The sequence below is a fragment of the Bubalus kerabau genome, chromosome 14, assembly GCF_029407905.1.
Source record: "Bubalus kerabau isolate K-KA32 ecotype Philippines breed swamp buffalo chromosome 14, PCC_UOA_SB_1v2, whole genome shotgun sequence".
Taxonomy (NCBI): Eukaryota; Metazoa; Chordata; class Mammalia; order Artiodactyla; family Bovidae; genus Bubalus; species Bubalus kerabau.
Window position 1 is genome coordinate 3496578 of NC_073637.1, and position 21897 is coordinate 3518474.

General features: G+C 59.3%; 2 protein-coding genes across 8 annotated transcripts; one reads left to right on the forward strand and one right to left on the reverse strand.

Annotated features, from left to right (window-relative positions):
• Positions 1-3550: 3550 nt before the first annotated feature.
• GPIHBP1 (glycosylphosphatidylinositol anchored high density lipoprotein binding protein 1) lies at positions 3551-8769 on the reverse strand. 7 transcript variants are annotated; one of them, XR_008701991.1, is made up of 5 exons: positions 7964-8769; positions 7229-7423; positions 6585-6695; positions 6000-6481; positions 3551-5350 (listed from the first exon to the last, which is right to left on the reverse strand). XR_008701991.1 is itself a non-coding variant. In XM_055545634.1 (5 exons), the coding sequence occupies exons 2-5, from the start codon at positions 8013-8015 to the stop codon at positions 6246-6248; spliced, it is 594 nt and encodes a 197-aa protein (XP_055401609.1). In that variant the 5' UTR covers positions 8016-8074; positions 8486-8769; the 3' UTR covers positions 5707-6245. The 7 variants fall into 7 exon arrangements, 6 of the variants coding, with proteins under 6 accessions (XP_055401609.1, XP_055401613.1, XP_055401611.1 ...); XM_055545634.1 differs by lacking the exon at positions 3551-5350 and having other exon boundaries at positions 5707-6481; positions 7964-8074; positions 8486-8769; XM_055545638.1 differs by lacking the exon at positions 3551-5350 and having other exon boundaries at positions 5707-6481; positions 7964-8074; positions 8405-8769.
• Positions 8770-19498: 10729 nt separating this feature from the next.
• LY6H (lymphocyte antigen 6 family member H) lies at positions 19499-21587 on the forward strand. The gene is made up of 4 exons (XM_055546814.1): positions 19499-19538; positions 19788-19915; positions 20632-20751; positions 21049-21587. The coding sequence occupies exons 2-4, from the start codon at positions 19849-19851 to the stop codon at positions 21282-21284; spliced, it is 423 nt and encodes a 140-aa protein (XP_055402789.1). The 5' UTR covers positions 19499-19538; positions 19788-19848; the 3' UTR covers positions 21285-21587.
• Positions 21588-21897: the final 310 nt, after the last annotated feature.

Consider the following 21897-nt stretch of genomic DNA (forward strand, 5'->3'; position numbering starts at 1 on the left):
TTCCCCCTCGCCCACCGTCGGTACCCGCAGGAAGAGCCGGCTCCCGGGCCGGCGTTTCCGGTGCCGTTCTAGGCGGCGAGGCCCCAGCCTCTCGGTGGTGCGCCACGGGTGACTCCGCCCCCGACCCGAGCTCCTCCCACTCACTCGCGTCGCAGCACACGCCCCCTTACCTCGGCCGCCCACCCAGTCTTGCCCCACTGACCTGCGCACTCCCTCCCTTCCTCTCCTGCCCCCATCACTCACCCCAGCCCTCCTCGCTCCCCTCTGCACCCCCTCCCTCACTCGTGCCCCCCACCCCCGCCACCTGTTTGAGTTCCACAGAGGCAGCAGGCCTGCTGTGCCCTGCGTTCAGCCGCACTGGCCACTCCCTCTGCCTGGAACACTTGTCCCCAGCTGTCTTCTTGACTCACTCCCACTTACCGCCTGCGGAGAGCTCACCTCCTAGAGGGGACCCCTGACCTCTGACCACCCTGGGTGTGTTAGTTTTGTGGTTATCACAAGCTTAGCAGCTCAAAGCAATATCTGTTTGTTATATCAGGGTTCCTCTGTTGTGCCACGGTTTCCTCTATCACGGTTATAGCACTTTTCCTATCCACCGTTTGTTATATCACGGTGGGACAGGAGTCCAGGCGAGGCTTAGCTGGTCCTCGGCTCAGCCTCCGAAGGCCGCAGTCAAGGTTCTCAGCGTGAGGTGAGGATCTGCTTCCACACTTGTGTGGCTGTTGGCAGGCTTCCTTTCTTGGTGGTTGTGTGACTGAGGGCCAGCTTCTTCTGGGCTGTGGGGAGGCTGACCTTAGGTCTTGCAGATTACCCACAGTTCCCTGCCACGTGGCCCTCTCTGTGCTCCTTCAGGGCCAGCAGAAAGCCTCTGGCCCCAGTCTGCTGGGGTGAAGTCTCGTGGTACCTAACCTCCCATCACCTCTGCTGTAGTTCACTGGTTAGGAGCACGTCCTGGACACCACTGGCACTGTGGTGATCACATTTTGTAATACCACAGCATTCTGCCTCTTCCTCCACCTCCTGGTACCCACCCTTCCCTACTTTTTTTTTTTCTATAGCACTTTCAGCTTTCCAACAGGCTATGGAATTTCCTGTTGTGTTTATTATGTTCATCTTCCCTTCCCACACCAGAAAATCAACTCTTCTGGGGGTGGGCTGTTTTGCTTTCTCTATTTCTGATGTTTTCTTCCAGTAGCCTGGCAGGTGGTGGGGCTCTCATTATGGCAATTCAGTGAATGGGCACTTGGCCCTGATGCCCCCAGATGCTGCCTTCTCTCACGTGTCTCTGGCTCTGGCTCCTGTTGTGCATCTGTCCCTTAGACTTTATCCTTGCAGGAGCCTCAGGTATTGCAGTCTCAACATACTCAAGACCAAATTCAACTCTGCTCCCTCTTTGTTGCTACTATATTATGTTCAATAATATAGTGGTAGCCAGTTCTTTTACCAGCAAAAGCAAGTTTCGTTGGGAATAGCCCAAGGAATTGCAGTTCAGGAAATAGGAGCTATCGCGGCTCAGAGGTAAATCCAGAGAGTGTTGTGGGCGTGCACTGGACCGGAGGAGTTGGGCGACTTTATGATGGTTCTTCCTGGAGACACAGATTACTGAACCGTGGGTGTTTCCTCTACTACGCGTCACACAAATTTACTTAGGAAAGCTAAATCCGCCCCCTCAGGCTTACGGCTGAAGGAGAGGGATGGGTGGTAACTATATCCATTTTCCAATTATGTAACTTTCCCGATGTTCACGCACTTACAGACCTGCTGCTGCTGCTGCTAAGTCGCTTCAGTCGTGTTCGACTCTGTGCGACCCCATAGTCGGCAGCCCACCAGGCTCCCCCGTCCCTGGGATTCTCCAGGCAAGAACACTGGAGTGGGTTGCCATGTCCTTCTACAATGCATGAAAGTGAAAAGTGAAAGTGAAGTCACTCAGTCGTGTCCAACTCTTCGTGACCCCATGGACTGCAGCCTACCAGGCTCCTTCGTCCATGGGGTTTTCCAGGCAAGAGTACTGGAGTGGGGTGCCATCGCCTTCTCCGACTTACTGACCTACTAGGAGGTAAATCCCTGGGCATTACCTGAGCCTGGACTGGGAGAGGGCCGGGCAAGGGAAGCCGGGCATTCCCGCATGTCCTTCGGTATTCGTGCACCCTGGGCGAAGGAGGGCTGTGTCTGCAGCTGGTAGATCACAGCCTGGCCCCTGGGGGTGTCCCAGCAGCTGCGGCTTTCTTCAAGGGTTTCTCGCCCAGGATGTCCTGAGGTTGGGACTTCACAGGACTGCTCCTCTCCAGAACACCCGCTCTGTGGGGCTGAGATCCCGCCTGCCTCCACCTCCACCAAGTATCCTGGCTTTCTTTCTGAGAGGATTATGAAGCTGAGTAACGGGGCACCCCGAGGGGCTTCTTTTCCCACGTTACTCCAGTATAGCCCCCACCCCAGTTCTCCACCTGTGGGAACCCAGAGCCGCCCTGGTCCCACAGGTGAGGGCAGTTTTGCTCTGCTCTGGTCAGCATTCTTGACACTGAAATGCCATTCCGTATCCCCATGTCCCCGCCCCCCTGCTCTCAGGCCAGATGCCTTCCAGGCTCTGAGTCCCCTCTGTTCCGGAGAGTTCCTGGTGGGACTGGGTGCCACAGAGTCGGCAGCCTCGCTCAACTCCCACTGCTGACCAGTGCCTGAGTCCATCAGCTTCTGCAAACCCTGGCGGTCCCCAGAGGGCGCCGCTCGGTCTGTCCAAGGCCAACGGCCGGGAATCTCTGTCCTCAGGAATGTCCTGCTTTGGAGTCACTGCTTCATCCTCACCCAGTTCTCATGGTCGAGAACAAGGACAGGAAATGTGACCATGGCCACCTGTTTCCTGTGCTGAGGAAGTCCGGAAAAAAACACCAAATGAATGGAACCAGTGTGGGGTGGGGTGACCAGGGGGGGATCTGCCTGCTGGGACAGGACCCCCGAGCCCCTTGTCCGGCTGGTAACTCGGGTGAGCCCAGCAAAGAAGGGAATACAGCATTCTCCCTGAGCTTGCTGCCAACTCCAGGGCTGGGTGGGGACACAGGACCTCAGGGGATCCCAGGGGGTGGTTTCCAGTGGGGTTGGTGCAGCAGCTGGAGAGGAGGTGGAGAAGGCCCAGGGGATGGGGTTTGCAGGTTGGTAGAGGACTGTTTGCATTTATGAAGAAGATCTGTGGGAAGGACCTGGCTCTCTGAGCTTGGCTGCTGTGGCTATGGGGCTTGTGGGGGACAGAGGCAACCTTAGGAGCAGATGGACAGAGTAATGAGGGAGCCAGCAGGAGCGGGCGACACTGCCTGGCCACCAGCCATGCACGTGAAGGCCACACATGGGGCCTGGTGCTCAGGAGTCGAGTCTTGGCTTTTTGAACCAAGCTCCAGCCATCCCAGCTCCTGTCTGCCTGCAGGTCCCCCTGGGCCAAGCCAGGCCCCTGCCCCTCCTCCCCATCTCCACCACCCTGGCAAACACTTCCTTTAAATTCAATTCAGGATATTGATCATGTTCTGTGCCCCCAACAGAGCCCTGTCTTAGCCCCTTATGATGGGTCGAACTGTGCCCCCAGATTCATGAGCTGAAGTCCTAACATCAGGACCTCAGGATGGGCCTGTGTTTGGAGATGGGGGTTTTTAAAGGTGATTTAGGTACTCAACATTCAGAAAACTAAGATCATGGCATCCAGTCCCATCTCTTCATGGCAAATAGATGGGGAAACAATGGAAACAGTGATAGACTTTATTTTGGGGGGCTCCAAAATCACTGCAGATGGTGACTGCAAGCCATGAAATTAAAAGACACTTGCTCCTTGGAAGAAAAGTTATGACCAATCTAGACAGCATGTTAAAAAAGCAGAGACATTACTTTGCCAACAAAGGTCCATCTAGTCAAAGCTGTGGTTTTTCCAGTAGTCACGTATGGATGTGAGAGTTGGACTATAAAGAAAGCTGAGTGCCGAAGAATTGATCCTTTTGAACTGTGGTGTTGGAGGAGACTCTTGAGATTCCCTTGGACTGCAAGGAGATCCAACCAGTCCATCCTAAAGGAAATCAGTCCTGAATATTCATTGGAAGGACTGATGCTGAAGCTGAAACACCAATACTTTGGCCACCTGATGTGAAGAACTGACTCATTTGAAAAGACCCTGATGCTGGGAAAGATTGAAAGCAGGAGGAGAAGGGGACGACAGAGGATGAGATGGCTGGATGGCATCACCGACTCAATGGACATGAGTTTGAGTGAACTCCGGGAGTTGGTGATGGACAGGGAGGCCTGGTGTGCTGTGGTTGATGGGGTCGCAAAGAGTCAGACACGACTGAGTGACTGAACTGAACTAAGGTACGTGAGGTCATGAGAGTGGCCCTAACCCAAGCTGACTGGTGTCCTTATTAGCAGAGCAGGTCAGGACACAGACACACACAGAGGAATTGGTTCACACCATCTTGGAGGCTGAGAAGCCCCCAGTCCACTCTCTGGAAGCAGGAGAGTGGGGCCGTGGTGGTGTCATTCCCTCTGAGCCCTAAAGGCCCGAGAAGCAGGAGTTCCAACACTGGCAGGCAGGGGAGGATGAGCATCCCAGCTCCAGAAGAGGGAGCTGGTCCTTCCTGCCTTTTGTTCCGTCTGGGCCTCGGATGGCCTGGGTGACGCCCACTCACCTGGGGCAGTGATCTTCTTTCTCAGGCCCACCATTCACATGTCAAGTGCTTCTGGAAACACCCTCACAGAAACATCAGGAATAACGTTTTGCCAGCTGCACAGGCATCCCTTAGTCCAGGCACGCTGACACACACAATGGACTATCATGGCCTCCAAGGCGGACACAGCCCTGCCGCTCCTTCTGACCTCTGGACCATAAGATAACTCATGTGTGTGGTTTGTGGTCATTTGCTTTGGCAGCCATGGGGAGCAGGGCCTCTGATCCGGACGGATGTGTTCCCCGCCAGCCTCCTGGGAAGGCGCAGAGGTGCTGCTGCGCCGGATAGGAAGGAGGGGCTGACCACACAGCCTCCCGGGGCCTCTGGCTTCTCCTTCCAGGGACTGGCCTTGAGTGCCGAGCCCCGTGACAAGGCCCTGGCTGTGACTGTCCACTGGCACCTCAGACTGGACTCGGCCTGGGGATCCAGCTGGGTCTCGGCCGCCATCCAGCTGCTTGCAACCTCTGGCTCAGGTGCCCTGGCTCCGCTGTCCACCGGCCTATGGCCCCCCAGGAAGGTGGCCGCTGTTGACCAGAAGCCCCGGGCTGGGTCCCGGACCTGCTACCACCAACTGCGTGACCCTGGGCAGATGCGTTGCCTCCGTCGGTGGACTGTCGTGTGCCCGGATGCTGGTGTTTCCTTACTAAGAGGTTTCCCTTGGTGAGGAAAGGGGAAACATACGGTGGGAAGCTGCTCTACCTGCAGGGACGCGGGGCAGCCAAGATGGAGGGCTGGGCTTCCCTGCCCAGGGGGTGTTCAGTTGGTGGGCACCAGGGCCCTCTGTGCCTTGTTCCATACCACTCTGACGGGGAAACTGAAGCCCAGCCCTCTCTTTCCCACTCTGGGACTTGGCTCCATCCCGGAACCAGTCACAGAGGCCAAGCGCCCAGTAGCCAGCGACACCCATCCAGCTGGAGCAGAGGCTGGGGAAGCCGTGGGGCTCCTGCCCTGCCCCCCCGCTTCTCCCTGACTGCCCCCTCCTCCGCCCCGTCCCCGCCCCAAGCTCAGTGGTTGGCTGCAAAGTCCCATCTGAGCCATACACCACCTGCCTCCCTCTCTTTTCTCTTTGTCTTCCAGCCCCTCATTAATTCCATTCACCCCAAGCCGCCCTGGGTGGGGGCCTTTCCTCCTGTAGGCCAAGGAAATCTTCCTCCCCAAGTCTCCTCCCAACAAGGGCCGCCCCTCTCATGGATGGATGGAGGTTTTTTTTTTTGGCAAGAAGTTGGGGAGCAAATTGGGGTGGGCTCCCTGCTAGCATGCAGTGAGTGTTTTCTCTGCTGGGGGCGGGGAGTTGTGTGGACCCACCCTGTGAGCCTCTGAGGCCTGGACCTAAGGCCCACGTGCTGGCCATCCTCCATGCTCAGGCAGGGAGAGGAGGCCAGGATGCTGGAAGGGGAAACCGAGGAAGGGCTGCTGTGGCTGAGGAACCAGTGCCATGGGGTCATCACAGGTGCTTCCAGTTTATTCTCCATGGTCTGGGGGAGGAGACAGGAGACAGCAGACAGCGGACAGAGTGCTGGCCAGCCAGGGCGCGAGGAGGGACCGCCCCACTCAGAGCCCCATCGCCTGAAGGCTGGCCAGGAGGCTGAGCAGGACGGTGGCGGCCACAGTCGCAGGGCTCCCCTGGGGGCCGCCTGACCCCCTCCCCTGGGGGTCTTGCCAGGGTGGGGTGTTGCACAGACTGGACTGGCAGCAGGATATGGTCGTCAGAGATCCGTCCACCGTTCTGCTGATGGCTTGACATGTGTCTGCACACCATCCCGAGTAGGTGGTCTGGGGACCTGACTCTGTGGGGGAGACAGCGGGTCATGTGGGACGGGACACGGCAGGGATGGGGCCCCTCACAGGCGTGGGTGACGCCATCCCGCCCCCTCCCCGGTGGCCCCTCACCAGTGTTCCAGGAGGAGACGATGGCTTTGCACGTCCTGGGGAGCACGCAGCTCTGCACCTGCTTGCAGCTCTCCCCCCTGTGCAGGGACTGGCACGTGTAGCACTGCGGCCCTGGGGGGCCGGGTGGGCTCAGCTGTGCAAGGGGCACAGCCCCCAGAGCGCCCCCAGCTCACCCACGCCTGCCGCTTCCCAGCCTCTTCCCCTTGGAGGTCTCTTCCCAATTCCGGTCCGCCTCTCCCACTCTCAGCTGACCCCCTCAAACCCTGCCCTGGTGGAGCCCTCTGCACCCTCCCCCTAGGACTGGCACCCTTACACTCCTGTCTCGCCCCCCGCTGCCGTGCCTCACTGGGACAGATGTGTATTTCTGAACTGGACTCCACACCCAGGACCTTTGAGTCGCTGGTCTCTCCATCCTGGGGCTCTGCTGTCTGCTTGGTGAACTCCTATTTAACCTCTCTGCCCCAGCGCCACTGCCCCTCCCAGGACTGGCTCCTTCTCTAGCCCCCTCCTCCAGATGGCAGTTGGGGGTCACTGCCAGGGTGAGAAATGAGGGTGTGCTGAGTGCCAGGGGCCCCTCCTCCCCCTTCCCCCACCTTGAGGGCATGGACGCTCGCAGCGGAGGCCTCTGCCTGTGGGTTACTCACTGTCAGCCTCAAGGCACCCATGCGAGTGCTGAGAAACAGAGTCGAGCGGCCCCATGCTGGGGCAGGGTGGGCAGGTACCTGAGCCCCTGCTGCCCGCAGGCACGCCGGCCTCCTCTTCCTCCTCCTCCTCATCGTCGTAGCCTTCGCGCCCAGCATCCTGGTCATCATCCTCGTCCTCCTGCGCCCGCCCTCTCCCTGGCCGCGCAGGGACACCTGTAAACCTCCACTACCCAGGCACAGAGGACACAGGCTTGGGGCCCAGTGCCGCGCCCCCTCCCCTCGGTCCGGCACCCCCTTCCCAGTCCCTCTGACCTCCCTGGCCCTCCCAAGCTGGTGAGGTTGTTGCCTGGGTCTCTGAGCCCCGCCCCACCTCCTGACTGGCGTGCAGCCTGGTGGCATCCTTGCCAATGACACTAGGGATTGGGCGCTGGCCCTTCACAGCCCCCCACTCCGGCCCCCGGATGGCGGCCACCCCGAAGCCTGAGAGGCTGAAACTGGGTGGGGTTGGGTGGGGAGGGTCACCCACGCCCCGGTGTCTGGCTGGGGCCGGGGCTGGAGGTTTGGGGACCCGTGGGGACCCAGCACAGCCCACCCACCTCCCTCTGGCCTCGGCCTGCAGGTGCTCCCCGACCTCCTCCCTAAGCCACGTCTTGCCCCTGGGCTGGGTGACCCTGAGGGTCTGCAGCCTGGACTGGGCGTCCCTCTCGCTGCAGGGCCACCCCTCGTCCCACTTACCTTGCTGCCCACACCACAGCAGAGCCAGCAGGACAGCCGCCAGCGCCTTCATCCTGTGGGGCTGCCACCTCTGCCGCGTCTGCTCACCAGGGCCTCACCGGGGCTCTGAATCTGTGGGAAGTGGAACAAAGGGCCTTGCCGGGGGCTTCCCAAGGCCCAGGGCCCCCCAGCTCCAGCCTCAAACAATGGGCCTCACGCTGGCCCCCAGGCCAGGCACCCGGCCAGGGATGGTCATTTCCCTCCCTGGCTCCAGTGGCGGGGGAGGGGAAGCCACTGTGGCGGCCGGTGGGCTGTCCTGTCCACCTGAGCGGTTCCGCCCTGGCCTTGCAGCCTCAGCCCTGCAGTGCAGGCTGGCCAGCCCCCACCCCTTGTCTCGACCCTGAGACCAGGTCCGGGCTGCAGCCGTGGGAGCCTGGCCTCGTGGACCCTCCAGCTGCAGACCGCTGAGCGGCACCGTCAACCACGAGTCAGCTGCGTCATCTCCAGGGGCCTTGTTAAGAGCATTTCAGAGTGAAACCCAACTGTGGTCCTCCTGCTAGGCCTCCCTCTCCCAGCAGCACTGTGCGGGCCCGCCGGTCGCTGCTGCCCTCCGCCCCGCCTCAGGGCCTCCGCCCCGCTGCCTCCTCTCCCTGGAACGCAGTCCCCGCTGATGTCCTGAGGCCGTCCTGCCCGGGGGTGGCGTGCCCTGTGTACAGATAGAGAGCTTCAACCCAGGAGGTTCAACGGTTGACCGGACCAGACATCTGAGTCCTTGTGATAGCAAGCACATATTTGCAAACTACTGCTTCCTGCTTAAGTACAGGAAGATAAAGGATTGATAAACACTCTCAGAGGAAGAGCCGTCTGTTTCTGTGAGGAGAAACCAGCCCCTTCCGCACTGGCTTCAGGGTGTTGATACGGAGTTGTTCGCTGAGGAGGCAGGCCTTAGGGTTAGGGAGTGATGGGGGAGGAGGCGGTGCGATCGTGGGTGAGTGACAGGCGATGGCTCTTGGCTTGCCTGTCGTGAGTTCTCTAACAAGTTCATTATTGCACACACCCTTACCCTAGATTTGCTAAGAACAGTCCACCCAGTGGAGCATGAAACCACCTGTAGACTTTATTAATGTTGGTATAATGAGCTGGGTTTGCTAGAGGTTGTACACCTGTCTAGTCTGGGCGCGGGCAGCCTTGGCAGCCGTGGGCGTTCTCTTGTGTCACTGCGCTGTCTCTCTATCAGGGTAACTGCCCACTGCCAGACCATAGTTTTGCCCATTCTGGTTGAGGTCGGGGGGTGGTCCTCAGATGGTTGGGGCTTAGCTTGATCCACCCCCTCTTGTCTTTTCGCCTGTCACCTCCCTGCGGCTAATGTCTAACTACCCCACAGTCCCATCTGCACGTGTCACACTCTCAGAGAGGTCTTGTGCCACCAATACCTCCTTCTCTCTCCATCCCTTGTGTTGGCCCCCTGCCCTCCGGAGCCGGCCTCCGGGACCGCTGGGAGCCTGCCTTTCCTGCCAGCGCTGCACTGTGGGAGGGGCTGCCCACTTCCTCCTCTGTGGGCCGCAGGGTGGGCACTGAGGAGCCCTTCCCGGAGGCCAACGAAAGGTGGGGCAGGGCAGGAGGCTAGACTGAGGCCTGGAGTCAGGGCTGCGAGCCCGCCCCTGTTGTTTACCGGGGCTCCTCCCTGAACTTGCCCAGCCTGAGTCTCCCCATGGGTGGGACATCCTCAGGGGCACTTGGAGCAGAGACTGAGACCTGGTTCTTGGGCGAAACCACCTGAGCCTGAGCCTAGGCCTCTTTCCCCTGACTCTGTGGACTTCCGTGCTCTCAAAGCGGTCATGGCCATCAAGAGCCAGTGCCTGCTGGTATGTAGGACAGTGCCCGGCAGAGTCCCCCCAGGGCCGGCTGGGATGGCATTCCTCTGCAGTCTCAGCCACCAAGCATCATCCTCCCACCCGCTTTTCTGAACCAGTGCACCGTCCTCTCCCTGTGGGCACTGGGCTGCTTAAACAGCCTTGGCTTCTGACTGTCAGCTGTCCCCAGCCCGCCCCCATCTGTAGGCCAAAATCTCTCTCCAGCCAGGGTCATCCTCTGTGCTCATGGCCCAGGACCTGCCCTCTGCATTCCTCAGGCCTGTGTCCGCGGTCGCCCCGCGTGCTGGCCCTGCACACTGCCTTCCTCCTGCAGGTGCTCTGACCTGGGCTCCCAAGAGCTGCTCCCAGGCAGGGCCCCATGGGGGTTCCCAGAAGTGTTAGGGAGCAGGGGGTCTCCACCTGCCGCCTGACCCCCCAGACAGGCCCAGCTCCTCCTTGGCCCAGATGCAAATAATAAATAGCATCATTTAATTCACTAGTTAAAATTAAATACCTTTTTGTTGGTCCTCAACAACTCTAGGGGTGTGTAGTGTTAACATCACTACTTTACTGACTAGGAATTACTGCCGGGGTTGGACTCTGCCCTCTCCTCACCACCCTCAACCCTAGGGTGCCCCTCATCCCTCCTCTCCCCGAGCCCTGCCCTGCTCCCTCGTTCCATCCCAGGAGAGGCAACGGGGGCTCTCCCTGCCTACGCAGATGCAGTCACAGCCAGGCCTGGCCAGGGCTGGGGCGCCACAGGAGTGGTCAAGGCCCCTAGTCCTCAGGTCAGAGTGAGTATATGCTGGCTCCGTCCCCACCCAGCTGTCTTCAAGCATTCTGACCACAAAATCGACCCCTCCTGGCACTCTCTGACCCTAGGCTTCAAGGACAAGGGCTTCCCTGAAGACCCCCGGGGTGGAGACATGCCTCCCTCAAACTCCCAGGGCCAAGGCTGAGGGCTGGAGGCCCCGTGGGCACCTGAGGCCCACTTTAGAGCCTCTGCCCTTGGATGTCAGTGCTTTCTGCCTCAGCCTTGCCCACACCCACAGGCGCTCTTCCCAGGCAGCCTGGGGCCCAGCTTCCAGCCCAAAGACCCATGCCTGACGTGGGCCTGGCCTTGCCTGCTCTGCCCTGCTCAGTCGGGCTGGCTCCTGAGAATGGCCCTGTGGGTACTGCTGGTCTGGGTCCCCTCCCAGCCAGGCCTGGCGTCCCTCTGGCCGAGTGAATCAGACCTCGGTGCCAGTTGTGGACAGGGCACACTGGCCATCCACACCCCTCCTGCCCTGGTAGAGGGAGAGCTGGAGGGGGCGGGCATGGGCCCTGCTCTCTTTGGGGAGCTGTGTGGACCTGTCCTGGGCTATGAACTGCTACCCCAGGCCTCTGGGGTCACCAACGTGAATCGGACCCAGACCAGGGAAAAGATGTTCAGTGTTTCTAACTGAGGGGCTGAGGTCTGGGGTCCTGGGGGCAGGAAAGGCATCTGCCCTGCTGGCAGCACACAGCCATGGGGGAGGGGGCCTTTAGGGCAAATGTGGCTGCAGATGCGCTGGCCCTCGTACCCCACTCCCTGCTCTGGGCTCCTTCCCACGCTCTCTGGGAGCAGAGAGACTGCCTTCCTTCTTAGACCAGAGTCCAGACCCTCCTCCTGGGTAGGCAGGGGCCACAAGAGGTCTCTTATGGATTTTTTCTCTGCTTCCGATGGCCCCACAGTGACTGGCCAATGAGGCAGCTCCCAGCGTTTCTGATGGGGGCCAAGCCTCTCTCTCTCCTGAAATCCATTATCAAGAAACAGGCGAGCAGGGCTGGGCCGGTCAGAGGGAGCAGGCTCCGGGCGGTCTTATGGGACCCACTTGCCCATACCCCAGGACCCTGTGAGGAGACGCACTGGGGTGGAGGAGCCCCCTGTTGACTGCAGGCGCCTACCCTCCATTTGTTCATCCTGCCCCCTCCTGCCTCCACACGTCCACACCCCAGGTCAATTTTCTCTAACCCTTGAACACTCAGCCCATCCACACTGAGCCCGGAGAGTCTCACCTCCCATTGCCCTCGCCCCACCAGGGATCCCTAGTGTGCAGCACCTGCTTCAGGGCGGCCTGTGGTGGACCCCCGTCCACGGTGCTGGTCAGCGCCCCTGCCCCTGCCCCGAGGGCGGCCTGTGGTGGACCCCCCGTCCACGGCGCTGGGTGAGCGCCCCTGCCCCTGCTCCCAGGGCGGCCTGTGGTGGACCCCCGTTCACGGCGCTGGTCAGCGCCCCTGCCCCTGCCCTGAGGGTGGCCTGTGGTGGACCCCCCATCCACGGTGCTGGTCAGCGCCCCTGCCCCTGCCCCTTCAGATTCCCCACCCCACATTTCTATGAGAAGCCAGGCCTCTCAGGGCAAGGGCCACGAGGTTGCCACATCCAGACTGGCACCCTGCCCACCCTCTGCCCAGTGTCACCCACCCTCTGGATGCCCCTTCCTCTGCTGTGGCCTCCCCGGCACTCCAGCCTCCCCACCCCAGGCATTCTTCTGCTCTCCTGTGCTTCCAGCTCCCCTCTCTTCTGTCTCTTGTTTCTTTCTTTATTTTCCCTCATGTTTTTTTGTAAGTTAATTTATTTATTTTAATTGGAGGCTAATTACTTTACAATATTGTAGTGGTTTCTGCCATATGTTGACGTGAATCAGCCATGGGTGTACATGTGTTCCCCATCCTGAGCCCTCCTCCCACCTCCCTCCCCATCCCATCTCTCAGGGTCATCGCAGTTCACTGGCCCTGAGCACCCTGTCTCATGCATCGAACCTGGACTGGTGATCTATTTCACACATGGTAATATACATGTTTCAATGCTATTCTCTCAGATCATCCCACCTTCGCCTTCTCCCACAGAGTCCAAAAGACTGTTCTTTACATCTGTGTCTCTTTTGCTGTCTCACATATAGGGTCATCGTTACCATCTTTCTAAATCCCACATATATGAGTTAGTGTACTGTATTGGTGTTTTTCTTTCTGACTTACTTCATTATGTATAATAGGCTCCAGTTTCATCCACCTCATTAGAACTGATTCAAAAGCGTTCTTTTTAATAGCTGAGTAACATTCCATTGTGTATATGTACCACAGCTTTCTTATCCATTCGTCTGCCAATGGACATCTACGTTGCTTCCATGTCCTGGCTATTGTAAACAGTGCTGCAATGAACACTGGGGTACACATGTCTCTTTCCCTTCTGGTTTCCTTGGTGTCTATGCCCAGCAGTGGGATTGCTGGGTCATAAGGCAGTTCTATTTCCAGTTTTTTAAGGAAGTTCCACACTGTTCTCCATAGTGGCTGTACTAGTTTGCATTCCCACCAACAGTGTAAGAGGGTTCCCTTTTCTCCTCACCCTCTCCAGCATTTGTAGACTTTTTGATAGCAGCCATTCTGACTGGCATGAGATGGTACCTCATTGTGGTTTTGATTTGCATTTCTCTGATAATGAGTGATGTTGAGCATCTTTTCATAGGTTTGTTAGCCATCTGTATGTCTTCTTTGGAGAAATGTCTGTTTAGTTCTATGGCCCATTTTTTGATTGGGTCGTTTATTTTTCTGGGATTGAGCTGCATGAGCTGCTTATATATTTTTGAGATTAATTCTTTGTCGGTTGCTTCGTTTGCTATTATTTTCTCCCATTCTGAAGGATGTCTTTTCACCTTGCTTATAGTTTCCTTCGTTGTGCAAAAGCTTTTAAGTTTAATTAGGTCCCATTTGTTTATTTTTGCTTTAATTTCCATTACTCTGGGAGGTGGATCATCCCTCATATTTTTAATTGGTAAAATACACATAATGTAAAATTTGCCATGTTGGGACATGCACTGGTAGCCACTTCCACTGACTCCATGCTCCCCATGCAGGGGGCTCGGGTTTAGTTCTTGTTCAGGAAACTAGATGTCACATGCTGCAACTGAGAGTTTGCATGCTGCAACTAAGACCCTGTGTGCCAAAACGGAAAAAAAAAAAAAAGATCCTGCATGCCCATAACTGGCAATCCTGCACGCCGCAATGAAGATCAAAGAGCCAGCCTGCCACAACTAAGGCCTGATGCAGTCAAATGAGTGAATAAATAAATAAAAATAAATACTTAAACAAATTGCCATGTAACCATTTTTAAAGGCACAACTCAGTGCCATGAAGGACATTCACATTGTTGTATGGCTGTCACCCTCCCTCTGCAAAAGCGAAACTCTGCTCCCATTAAACACTCACTCCCCTTCCCTCTCCCCTGCCTAATGTCCTCACGTTTCACCCACGTGGTAGCATGTGTCAGAATTTCCCTGCTTTGTAGGGCTGAATAATATTCTGGTGTATATGTAGACCGCATCGTGATTAGCCTTTATCTTCCGAGGGCACCTGGGGTGCCAACGCGTTTTAGGCACTGTGAATAAGGCTGCGGTGGCCACCGGTGTGCTGACATCTTTCTCAATCCCTGCTCCCAATTCCTTGGGGTCTGTGCCCAGAAGCGTGATTGCTGGATTGTACGGTGATACCACGTTGAATTTTTGGACTGGTTCCTCTCCTCCTGCAGGTAAACACACTCAGGCGTCTCTCATTAAGAAAATAAAAAGCCTCTGAAAACACCCCTTTGCCTTAATTTTCCACCCAAATTTTCTCTCATCTCCATCCTTGTGCAGCTCTCGGAGGGCGCCGTGGGGACAGCTCCACGTGCTAGAAGCTGAGACCTCTAACACCTCTGCTGATCCCTGGTTCTCTGCACGCGGGCACTCCCAGGGCGCACCCGGACCTGGGCGGAGGCTGAGCTGGTCCCGCCCACCTCCAGTTCCGCCCGCTGCCCCGCCCCGCCAGGCCACGCACACCCCGCCTGAGGCTGCAAGCTTGCTGCTGGCGCCCCCTTGGGATAATGCACCCTTGAGGGGCACCTTCTGCAGGGCATTTAATTCCATCGCAGCAGGGAGCCGTCTCCCTCGCAGTGACTTGTTAACTCTGAAAGTAATTATGCAGGGATTCTCTGTAGCTGCAGAAAGGAATGAAGAAGCTCTTTGTGTCCTGAACTGGGGAGAGGTTACATGGGCGAGGCAGGGGCTGTGTGCTAGAGGGTGGATTGGGTGGGGGCGCTGGGAGGGGGCTTCACACTGTGCAAAACCTCACGTCTGCACAAGACCGCGCCGCCCCGCCTGCCGCGCAAGCTTGGGCCTAAGGCTCCAGGAAGAAAGGGAAGACGCTGATGAGCTTGGGATGAGGGGTCAAACTTGGTGGCAGGGGCGTGCCTCCTCGAGAAACCTGGAAGTGGCCCAGGCCGAGCAGGAGCCCCGCCAGGGGCCATGGGGGAGGGTCTTCGGGAGTTGCTTCCGGCACACAGCAGGAGCAGTGGGGCCCGTGTCCCGTCGGGGGCGTCCCACCTGCACGCCCGGCAGCTATGTGGCAGAACTTTAGGTACAAGGTTTTTGCCAGCAGTTTGATGGGGAAGGAGGTGGTGGGAGAGGGGCGAGGTTAGACCCCTGGGGGAGTGGGGAGGAGGGCCTGGGGGAGCCCATGGTGTCAAGGTGGAGTGTGGCAGGTGGTACTAGGCCAAGCCCCAGCTCTGCTTCTTCTCCAAGCCTGCCCAGAGTCTATGTGAGTGTGATCACCCCAGGTAAGGAATGACCACCTTGGATGGTGTCTCCCTGTTGTCCTCATGGGACCCAGAGTCTAGGGCATGAGAGGGAGGGGCCAGCTCTCTCACTTCTCTGGGGAGGGGTGTGCCTCTCCCCACGTGTGGATGAGGAAGTCGAGACTCCGGGGTGGCAGGACTGCCCAGGTCCTGAGCTCGGGGGAGGGGGTGGCATTGAGGCAGGCTGTGCAGCCGTGGTTCAGGGCCCTGCGCACTGCCTGAGGAGCTTGGGTGCGGGGTGGGGGGCTGTGGTGTCCCCGGGGCTTCAGAACACAGGAGGCCCTTCCAGCTTCTCCAGGTGGGTGGCCGGCTGGGGCTGGGTGAGGGGCACCTTCCTCTCTCCAGCGCCTCTTGCACTCTGTACTCTTTCCTGCTGCTGCTTCAACAAATTTCTAACTTGTGGCTTAAAACAACCAACAGGCTCCAGGGGAGGACCCTTCCTGCCCCTTCCAGTCTCTGGGGGCTCCGAGCATCCCTGGATGTGGCTGTGTCCCTGAGGTCTCAGCCTCCATTATGTGGCCTCTCTCTGTGTCTCTACCTTATAAGGACACCAGACACTGGATCTGGCCCCTGCCTGTCAAATCTAGGATGGCCTCATCTCGAGAGCCTTAACTTGATCTCATCCTTAAAGTCCCATTTGCCAATCAGGGTCAACTTCACAGATTCTGGGAATCATTTGGGGGGCCACCATTCAGCCCAGCACTTACCTTGTTGGCCATTCCCCACTATTCTGGGGATCCTGAGGATCAAGGACTTTCTCCTTGAGCTCAGCAGCCTTTCTTAAAGTGTTCACTATGTGAATAAATGTCCCTGTCCACCCTTGGCTGGCCCTCTCCATGAGGCAGGGTGGTGGGGCCACGGTCAGACCCACAGCCTTGGACAGCTGGGAGGGATTCTGATGGTGTCGGCCCAAAATACAAGGCAGGAAGCCCTGCAGCACAGCTCAGGCATGACTCCAGCCTTGCCCCTCTCCTGCCAGGGCCTGACCCAGAGGCCAGTGCTCTGCTTCTGTTGGCTTCCAGACTCTAGAGGCAAGGCAGCCAGCGGCGAACTCCCCCATCCCCCGCCTCTGACGCTGTCCATGGTTCTGACCTCCTGAGGCGGCTGTGCTGTGGGGGCAGCTGGCCACCAATCATCCCGACCCTCAGTAGAGCATGAGACTTGGGCAACTGCCACACGGTCACCCCACAGGCCATGGGTACTTGTCAGAGTGTCTCCAGCCAGGGCCAGGTCCGAGCACCAGCATCTAGGCATCTGGGCCAGGTCAGGTACAGAGGAGGAAGGTCAAGGACAGCTCCATGCAGGGGCTGTCCAGACTGCAAGGGCCAGGGCCACACATGGACACTCTGCCCTTTCTTCTGCCCATCATGACTGATTTTTATTCTTGTTTGCAAAAATCCTGATGGGGTGACACCATCCCATGTGTATTGGGAGGAAGGCAGAGTAGCTTGGAAACCGGCTTAGGAGTATCTGTCTCCCTGGCAACCAAGCCCAGCATGGGGAGAGCAGGGTCTTTGCTCTCCAAGGAACAAACAGGCCTGGAGCTGCATTCCCAGGGGGGGAGCCAGACTCCTTGGGCATTACTCTCTGGGTATCTGGCATCTGCCCCCATCATACCCAATCCAGAACCTACTCACCTGCTATCTTTTGTTGCATAACAAACTACCCCCAAATGTAGGCGCTTAAAACAACACCATTCATGCTCTTAAAGTGTCCAAGGGTCAGGAACTCAAGTGCTGGACTTCGGGCTCACATCCTCTCATGAAGTTGCTGTTGGCTGGGGCTGTGGTCTCGTCTCAGGGCTCCACTGGTTGTGGGGGGGTCCACTTCTGTGGTCCCTTGCGTGGTTGTTGGCAGGCTTCGGTGCCTCTGCACAGGGCTGCCAGCAGGATGAGTAATCTGAGAGAGGACGGGAGGCAGAGCCCACATCAGAAACTACGGTCTCAATAATCTGATCTCAGAAGAGACATCCTGCTGGTCTCACCCCCTCTTAGCTAGAAGTGAGTCCAGCCATGCTCAGTGGGGAGGGAATGACTCCCTGGACGTACAGTGGTTAAGACTCTCACTCTGACTGCCAAGGGCCTGGGTTTGATTCCTGGTTGGGAAGCTAAGATCCCACAAGCTAAATAGGATGGCAAGGAAAAAAGAAAAAGGAAGGAGATACACCAGGGCAAGAATCCCCCAGGGTCCCTGGGGGCTCTTAGAGCCTTCCCCCCACACTACCAGTCCCAGGTGCTGGGGGTGGGTTGCCTTGCCTAGTCTCTGACAGAACTTTGGCAGAGATTCCCAAGCCAGGAGCAGGTTGGCTGTGATCAGCAGGGACTGCCACCAAGTGCCATCCCACAGTCACCGCATGCCCAGACAGAGTCAGTATCCAACTGACCCAGAGGTGTAGAGGCTGGTCTTGTGGGAGGGCACCCAGGATATCTGCCCTGCACCCAACCCCTTGGGGAAGGCCTTGTGTTAAATCTGAAATGCATGTGTTAATCCTTACAAGGATGTCCTGGACTCAAGCCTTTGCCCAGCTGCATAGGTTTTGGGACATAATCTAACCCTTTTCCATATTGTGGCCTGAGCCATCCCCCCAGCCCTCCCCCAAACACTCCTGCTGTCTCTATCTTGGAGCTTGCAAACCCTCCTCCTGCAGGATCATGGGCTCCACCATAGAGGCTTTGTCCACACCCCAGGCCTCTCTCTTTACTTCTCATCCCACTCAGTAGCCCCTGTCAATCTGCCCAGTTGTCCCCTGCTTGCCTGCCCTCTCGCTAGCATTTGCCCTGGGCTGGGTGCCCAGTGATCTGTCTCCCTGTGGGTTTGGTGCAGCCTTCACACGCTTTCGTGGTTACATTTTATAGACAAGGACCTGAGGCTCAGGGGGCAGGCGGCGTGCCTGCAGTCACACATCTGAGTGTGGTCCCAGGCTGTCTGCATAAACATTTGTCCGACAGATGAGGGCGGGACTGAAGGAACGACTTTAGCACTTGCTCCTCGCCCAGCAAACGGCAGTGCCCGGCAGAGACTGGTCTCAGGCACGAGGGACAGCAGGTGCAAAGCACAGCGCGACAGGCGTGATGGGAGCAGAAGGCAAGAGACAAAGCTGAGAAACTGACCAGAGCAGGCGGCAGAGGGCCTTGAATGCCAAGACCAGGGTTTGGGACTTGCCCTCTGAGCATGGGTGCCGTTGGAGGCAGCAGTCCCTGGGTCTGCGGCTGCTCGTGAGGTCTTCGTGGAGGCGGTGGGGGAGGGGGGCGGCGCGGAGAATAACCTTGAACCATCGGGATCGTGATGGGGTCGGAGAAGGGAGGGCCCAAGGGCCGCGAACAGGGGCCTGGGCTAGTACCTGCGGCGCTCGCTCCCTCCCTCCCTCTCTGAGTCTTTGTGCCTTTCGCTTCCTTTCGCAGTAAACGTTCTTCCAAGAAATTCCAAGGGGATCTCAGCCAAGCCGAGGGGGAAGGGACCTGCCCGCGCCTGGGTTGGGGGAGGCGGAGGTGAGGGGGGGAGCGCACGGGTGAAGAGATCGGGAGCGAAGAGGGCGCGCGCGCGCGGGCGGGGCAGCGGGGTGCCTGCTGGCCAGGGGGCCCAGGACGGCCCGGGACGGTGACCCTGCGAGGCCCCGAGTCCCAGGCGCCCCCATCCGCGCGACTCCAGCCGCCTCCGCCCCCCGCGCGGCCCCCGCCCCGGCTCTGCCCCGCCCCTCGCGCGGGGTCTGTGTCTGCGGCTGCGTTCCCCGAAAGACACGGCTGCACCCGGGTTCCCGTCCGCAGGGAGACCGAAGGGCACTGCTCCCCGCGCCGCCCCCGCCGCCCGGAGGCCCGGAGTCGCGGCACCCCAGGGATGTGAGTGCGCCCCCAACCCGAGGCCCGCTCTCCACGCCTAGACCCGCGGTGAGAGCCAAGGCTCGCGTAAGGAGACAGGGGAGGAGGCTCAGCGCCGGGTTCCTGGGCCCCCGGGCCCCGGCCCAGAGGTGGGGGTGAGGGTAGCGCGCGCCCCTCCCCCGCCGGCAGGTACTGTCCACTCGCACCTCGTCATGCCCTTTCCTCTCCGGACACACCTACGGCTCCCCAGGGACAAGACGCGCCTCCCGACCACCCCCACCTCCCCACCCCTCATCCCACAGGTGCGAGCGCCAGAAGGGGGCATTTCGGGCTGTCCCCCAGCTAGAGGGCAGGCCTCTTCTCCCTGGAGGGGGTGCAGCAATGGTGGATGCTCTCGCTGATGGGCTGGGGGCGGGGCTTTGGAGCTCCCCGGCGACCCCAGGCTCTGGATTCCAGGGGGGAGTTTGCCTTAGGATGCCAGAAAAGGGGAGGGCCCTTCAGGCTGGGCCGGGGGCTTGGTCTCTTTCCTGATCAAGGCTTCCCCCTGCCAGGCCGGTGTCCCAGACGACCCCCGCCCGCAGCCCCCGCGCCTTCCCGAGGCCCGCCTGGAGCATGTTGCCTGCAGCCATGAAGGGCCTCGGCCTGGTGCTGCTGGCCGCTCTGCTGTGCTCGGCCCCCGGTAAGTCTGGGGGCCGCTGGCGGGGGGGGAGTCCAGGTCATCTGAGAGTCTGTGCGAGACAGCTCCGGAGAGAACGAGGTGTGGGGCGGCCATTCTCCTATGATGCCCATCAAGCCCACACCCCCTCCCACACCTCTGCGACCCCAGCCTGGCCCTCGCAGTGTGACCACCTGCTCGGGCTGCCCCGGCTACAGCCACGTGGGTCTCTCCTGGCTCCCAGGGCAGGGGTGCTCTACCTCCTGGGCCTTGGTCCTGCAGCTGGCCCCCCACGGATGCCTTGGCTTGGCGCCGGAGTTCCCCTATGCACTCTTCTTAGAGCCCCTCTGCCTCCCCATCAAGTCCTGTCTGCTCTTCCTCGATGGAACCAACTGGATTCTGGGGGATGTGAGCCATGGGGAGGGGTGTGCAGGAGGGCACCACAGGTGTGATGCGTGTGACTCTGTGCATGTGCACTGTGCGTATGTGTGGAGCCTGGGGGTGCAGAGGGGCTTCCGGAGTCCCAGTGGCAGCACCCTCACCCCAACCTGTCCAAAGGCACACAGGTTTTTCCTCCAGGTGCCAGTTAGGCCTGGTCACTCCTGGTCAGGGGGTGCCTGGCCTCCTACAGCCACGCGGCTCTCCTAGGACCTGCAACGAGGCAGGTGGGGAGGATGCAGGGGGCTGGCTGGCCCGAACCCCGGTTCCTGTAGTCATTCTCCTCCCTGTGCCCTGCCCAGCTCATGGCCTGTGGTGCCAGGACTGCACGCTGACCACCAACTCCAGCCACTGCACCCCAAAGCAGTGCCATCCATCAGACACGGTGTGTGCCACTGTCTGGATCACAGATCCCAGCAGCAGTAAGTCAGGCTCCAGGCTGGGGGGGGGGGGGTCAGTGGTGTCATCGGAGTCCCTCTGGCCTCGGACAATGGCGTGTGTCTGGGGGCATGACCCTACCCTGCTGTGTGACAGTCAGCAGATACCTGACTCTCTCTGACTCTTTCCGCGGAGCTGGGGGACAGCATGGGTGGGTTGAAGCCTCAGTTGTGTTGTTCTGGGGTCCTGAGCTGATCTGGAGGGTCCCTGGGCTGGGTCCTGGACACGAGGCTGAGAGGCTTGTGGGGCTCCAATCCCAGGCTCCCCATCTTCATCCCCAGGCAGGAAGGATCATTCCGTGAACAAGATGTGTGCCTCGTCCTGTGATTTTGTGAAGCGGCACTTTTTCTCAGACTATCTGATGGGCTTCATTAACTCTGGGATCTTGAAAGTGGCCGTGGACTGCTGCGAGAAGGATTTGTGCAATGGGGTGGCGCAGGCAGGGCGCAGCCCCTGGGCCCTGGCCGGGGGGCTCCTGCTCAGCCTGGGGCCCGCCCTCCTCTGGGCTGGACCCTGAGGCCCCCTCCCCACCGCAGGGCTTCTGAGCTTGTCCCCCCACACCTGAGCCCGTGGCTGCCCCCTCCCCAGCCTGGCCTGACTGGCACTGGGGGCAGCCTTGGCTCCGATCCGCAGCCTGTGGCTCCCACCCGTCCCAGCTGTGAGACCTCCCTGTCTCCCCACCAGCTCCAAGTTGCAGCCACAGGACATCTCCAGGGACCAGGCGTCCAGCAGGAGGCTGGGCCCCTGGGTCCCTGAAGGGAAGCCAGGCCCAGCCCAACAGCCTGGCTGTGAGGATATCTGCGGAGAAATAAAATCACTTCTGAGCTTGGAGACCAGGGTCTGAGCCTGGGTGGGGATTTTGGGGAGGGAGGGGTTCCTGGCAGAGAAAGTGCAGGTGAGCGGGTGCAGGGAGGGTGGCGCGGGTCCTCTGGGGGTTGCCAGGGGACTGTGGGCCTGGAAAGGTTTGGGAACAGCCTGAGGGGCGGTGAGTGTTGGGCTGAGCAAGGTCACAGGGTGGACCTGAGGGTGAGGCCTTGCAACCGTGTATGCACGCACTAGGGAGATGGACACACCAGACCCACACCCATGCCCACCGAGGGCACACTCCCCACCACACCACGCTCATGCCC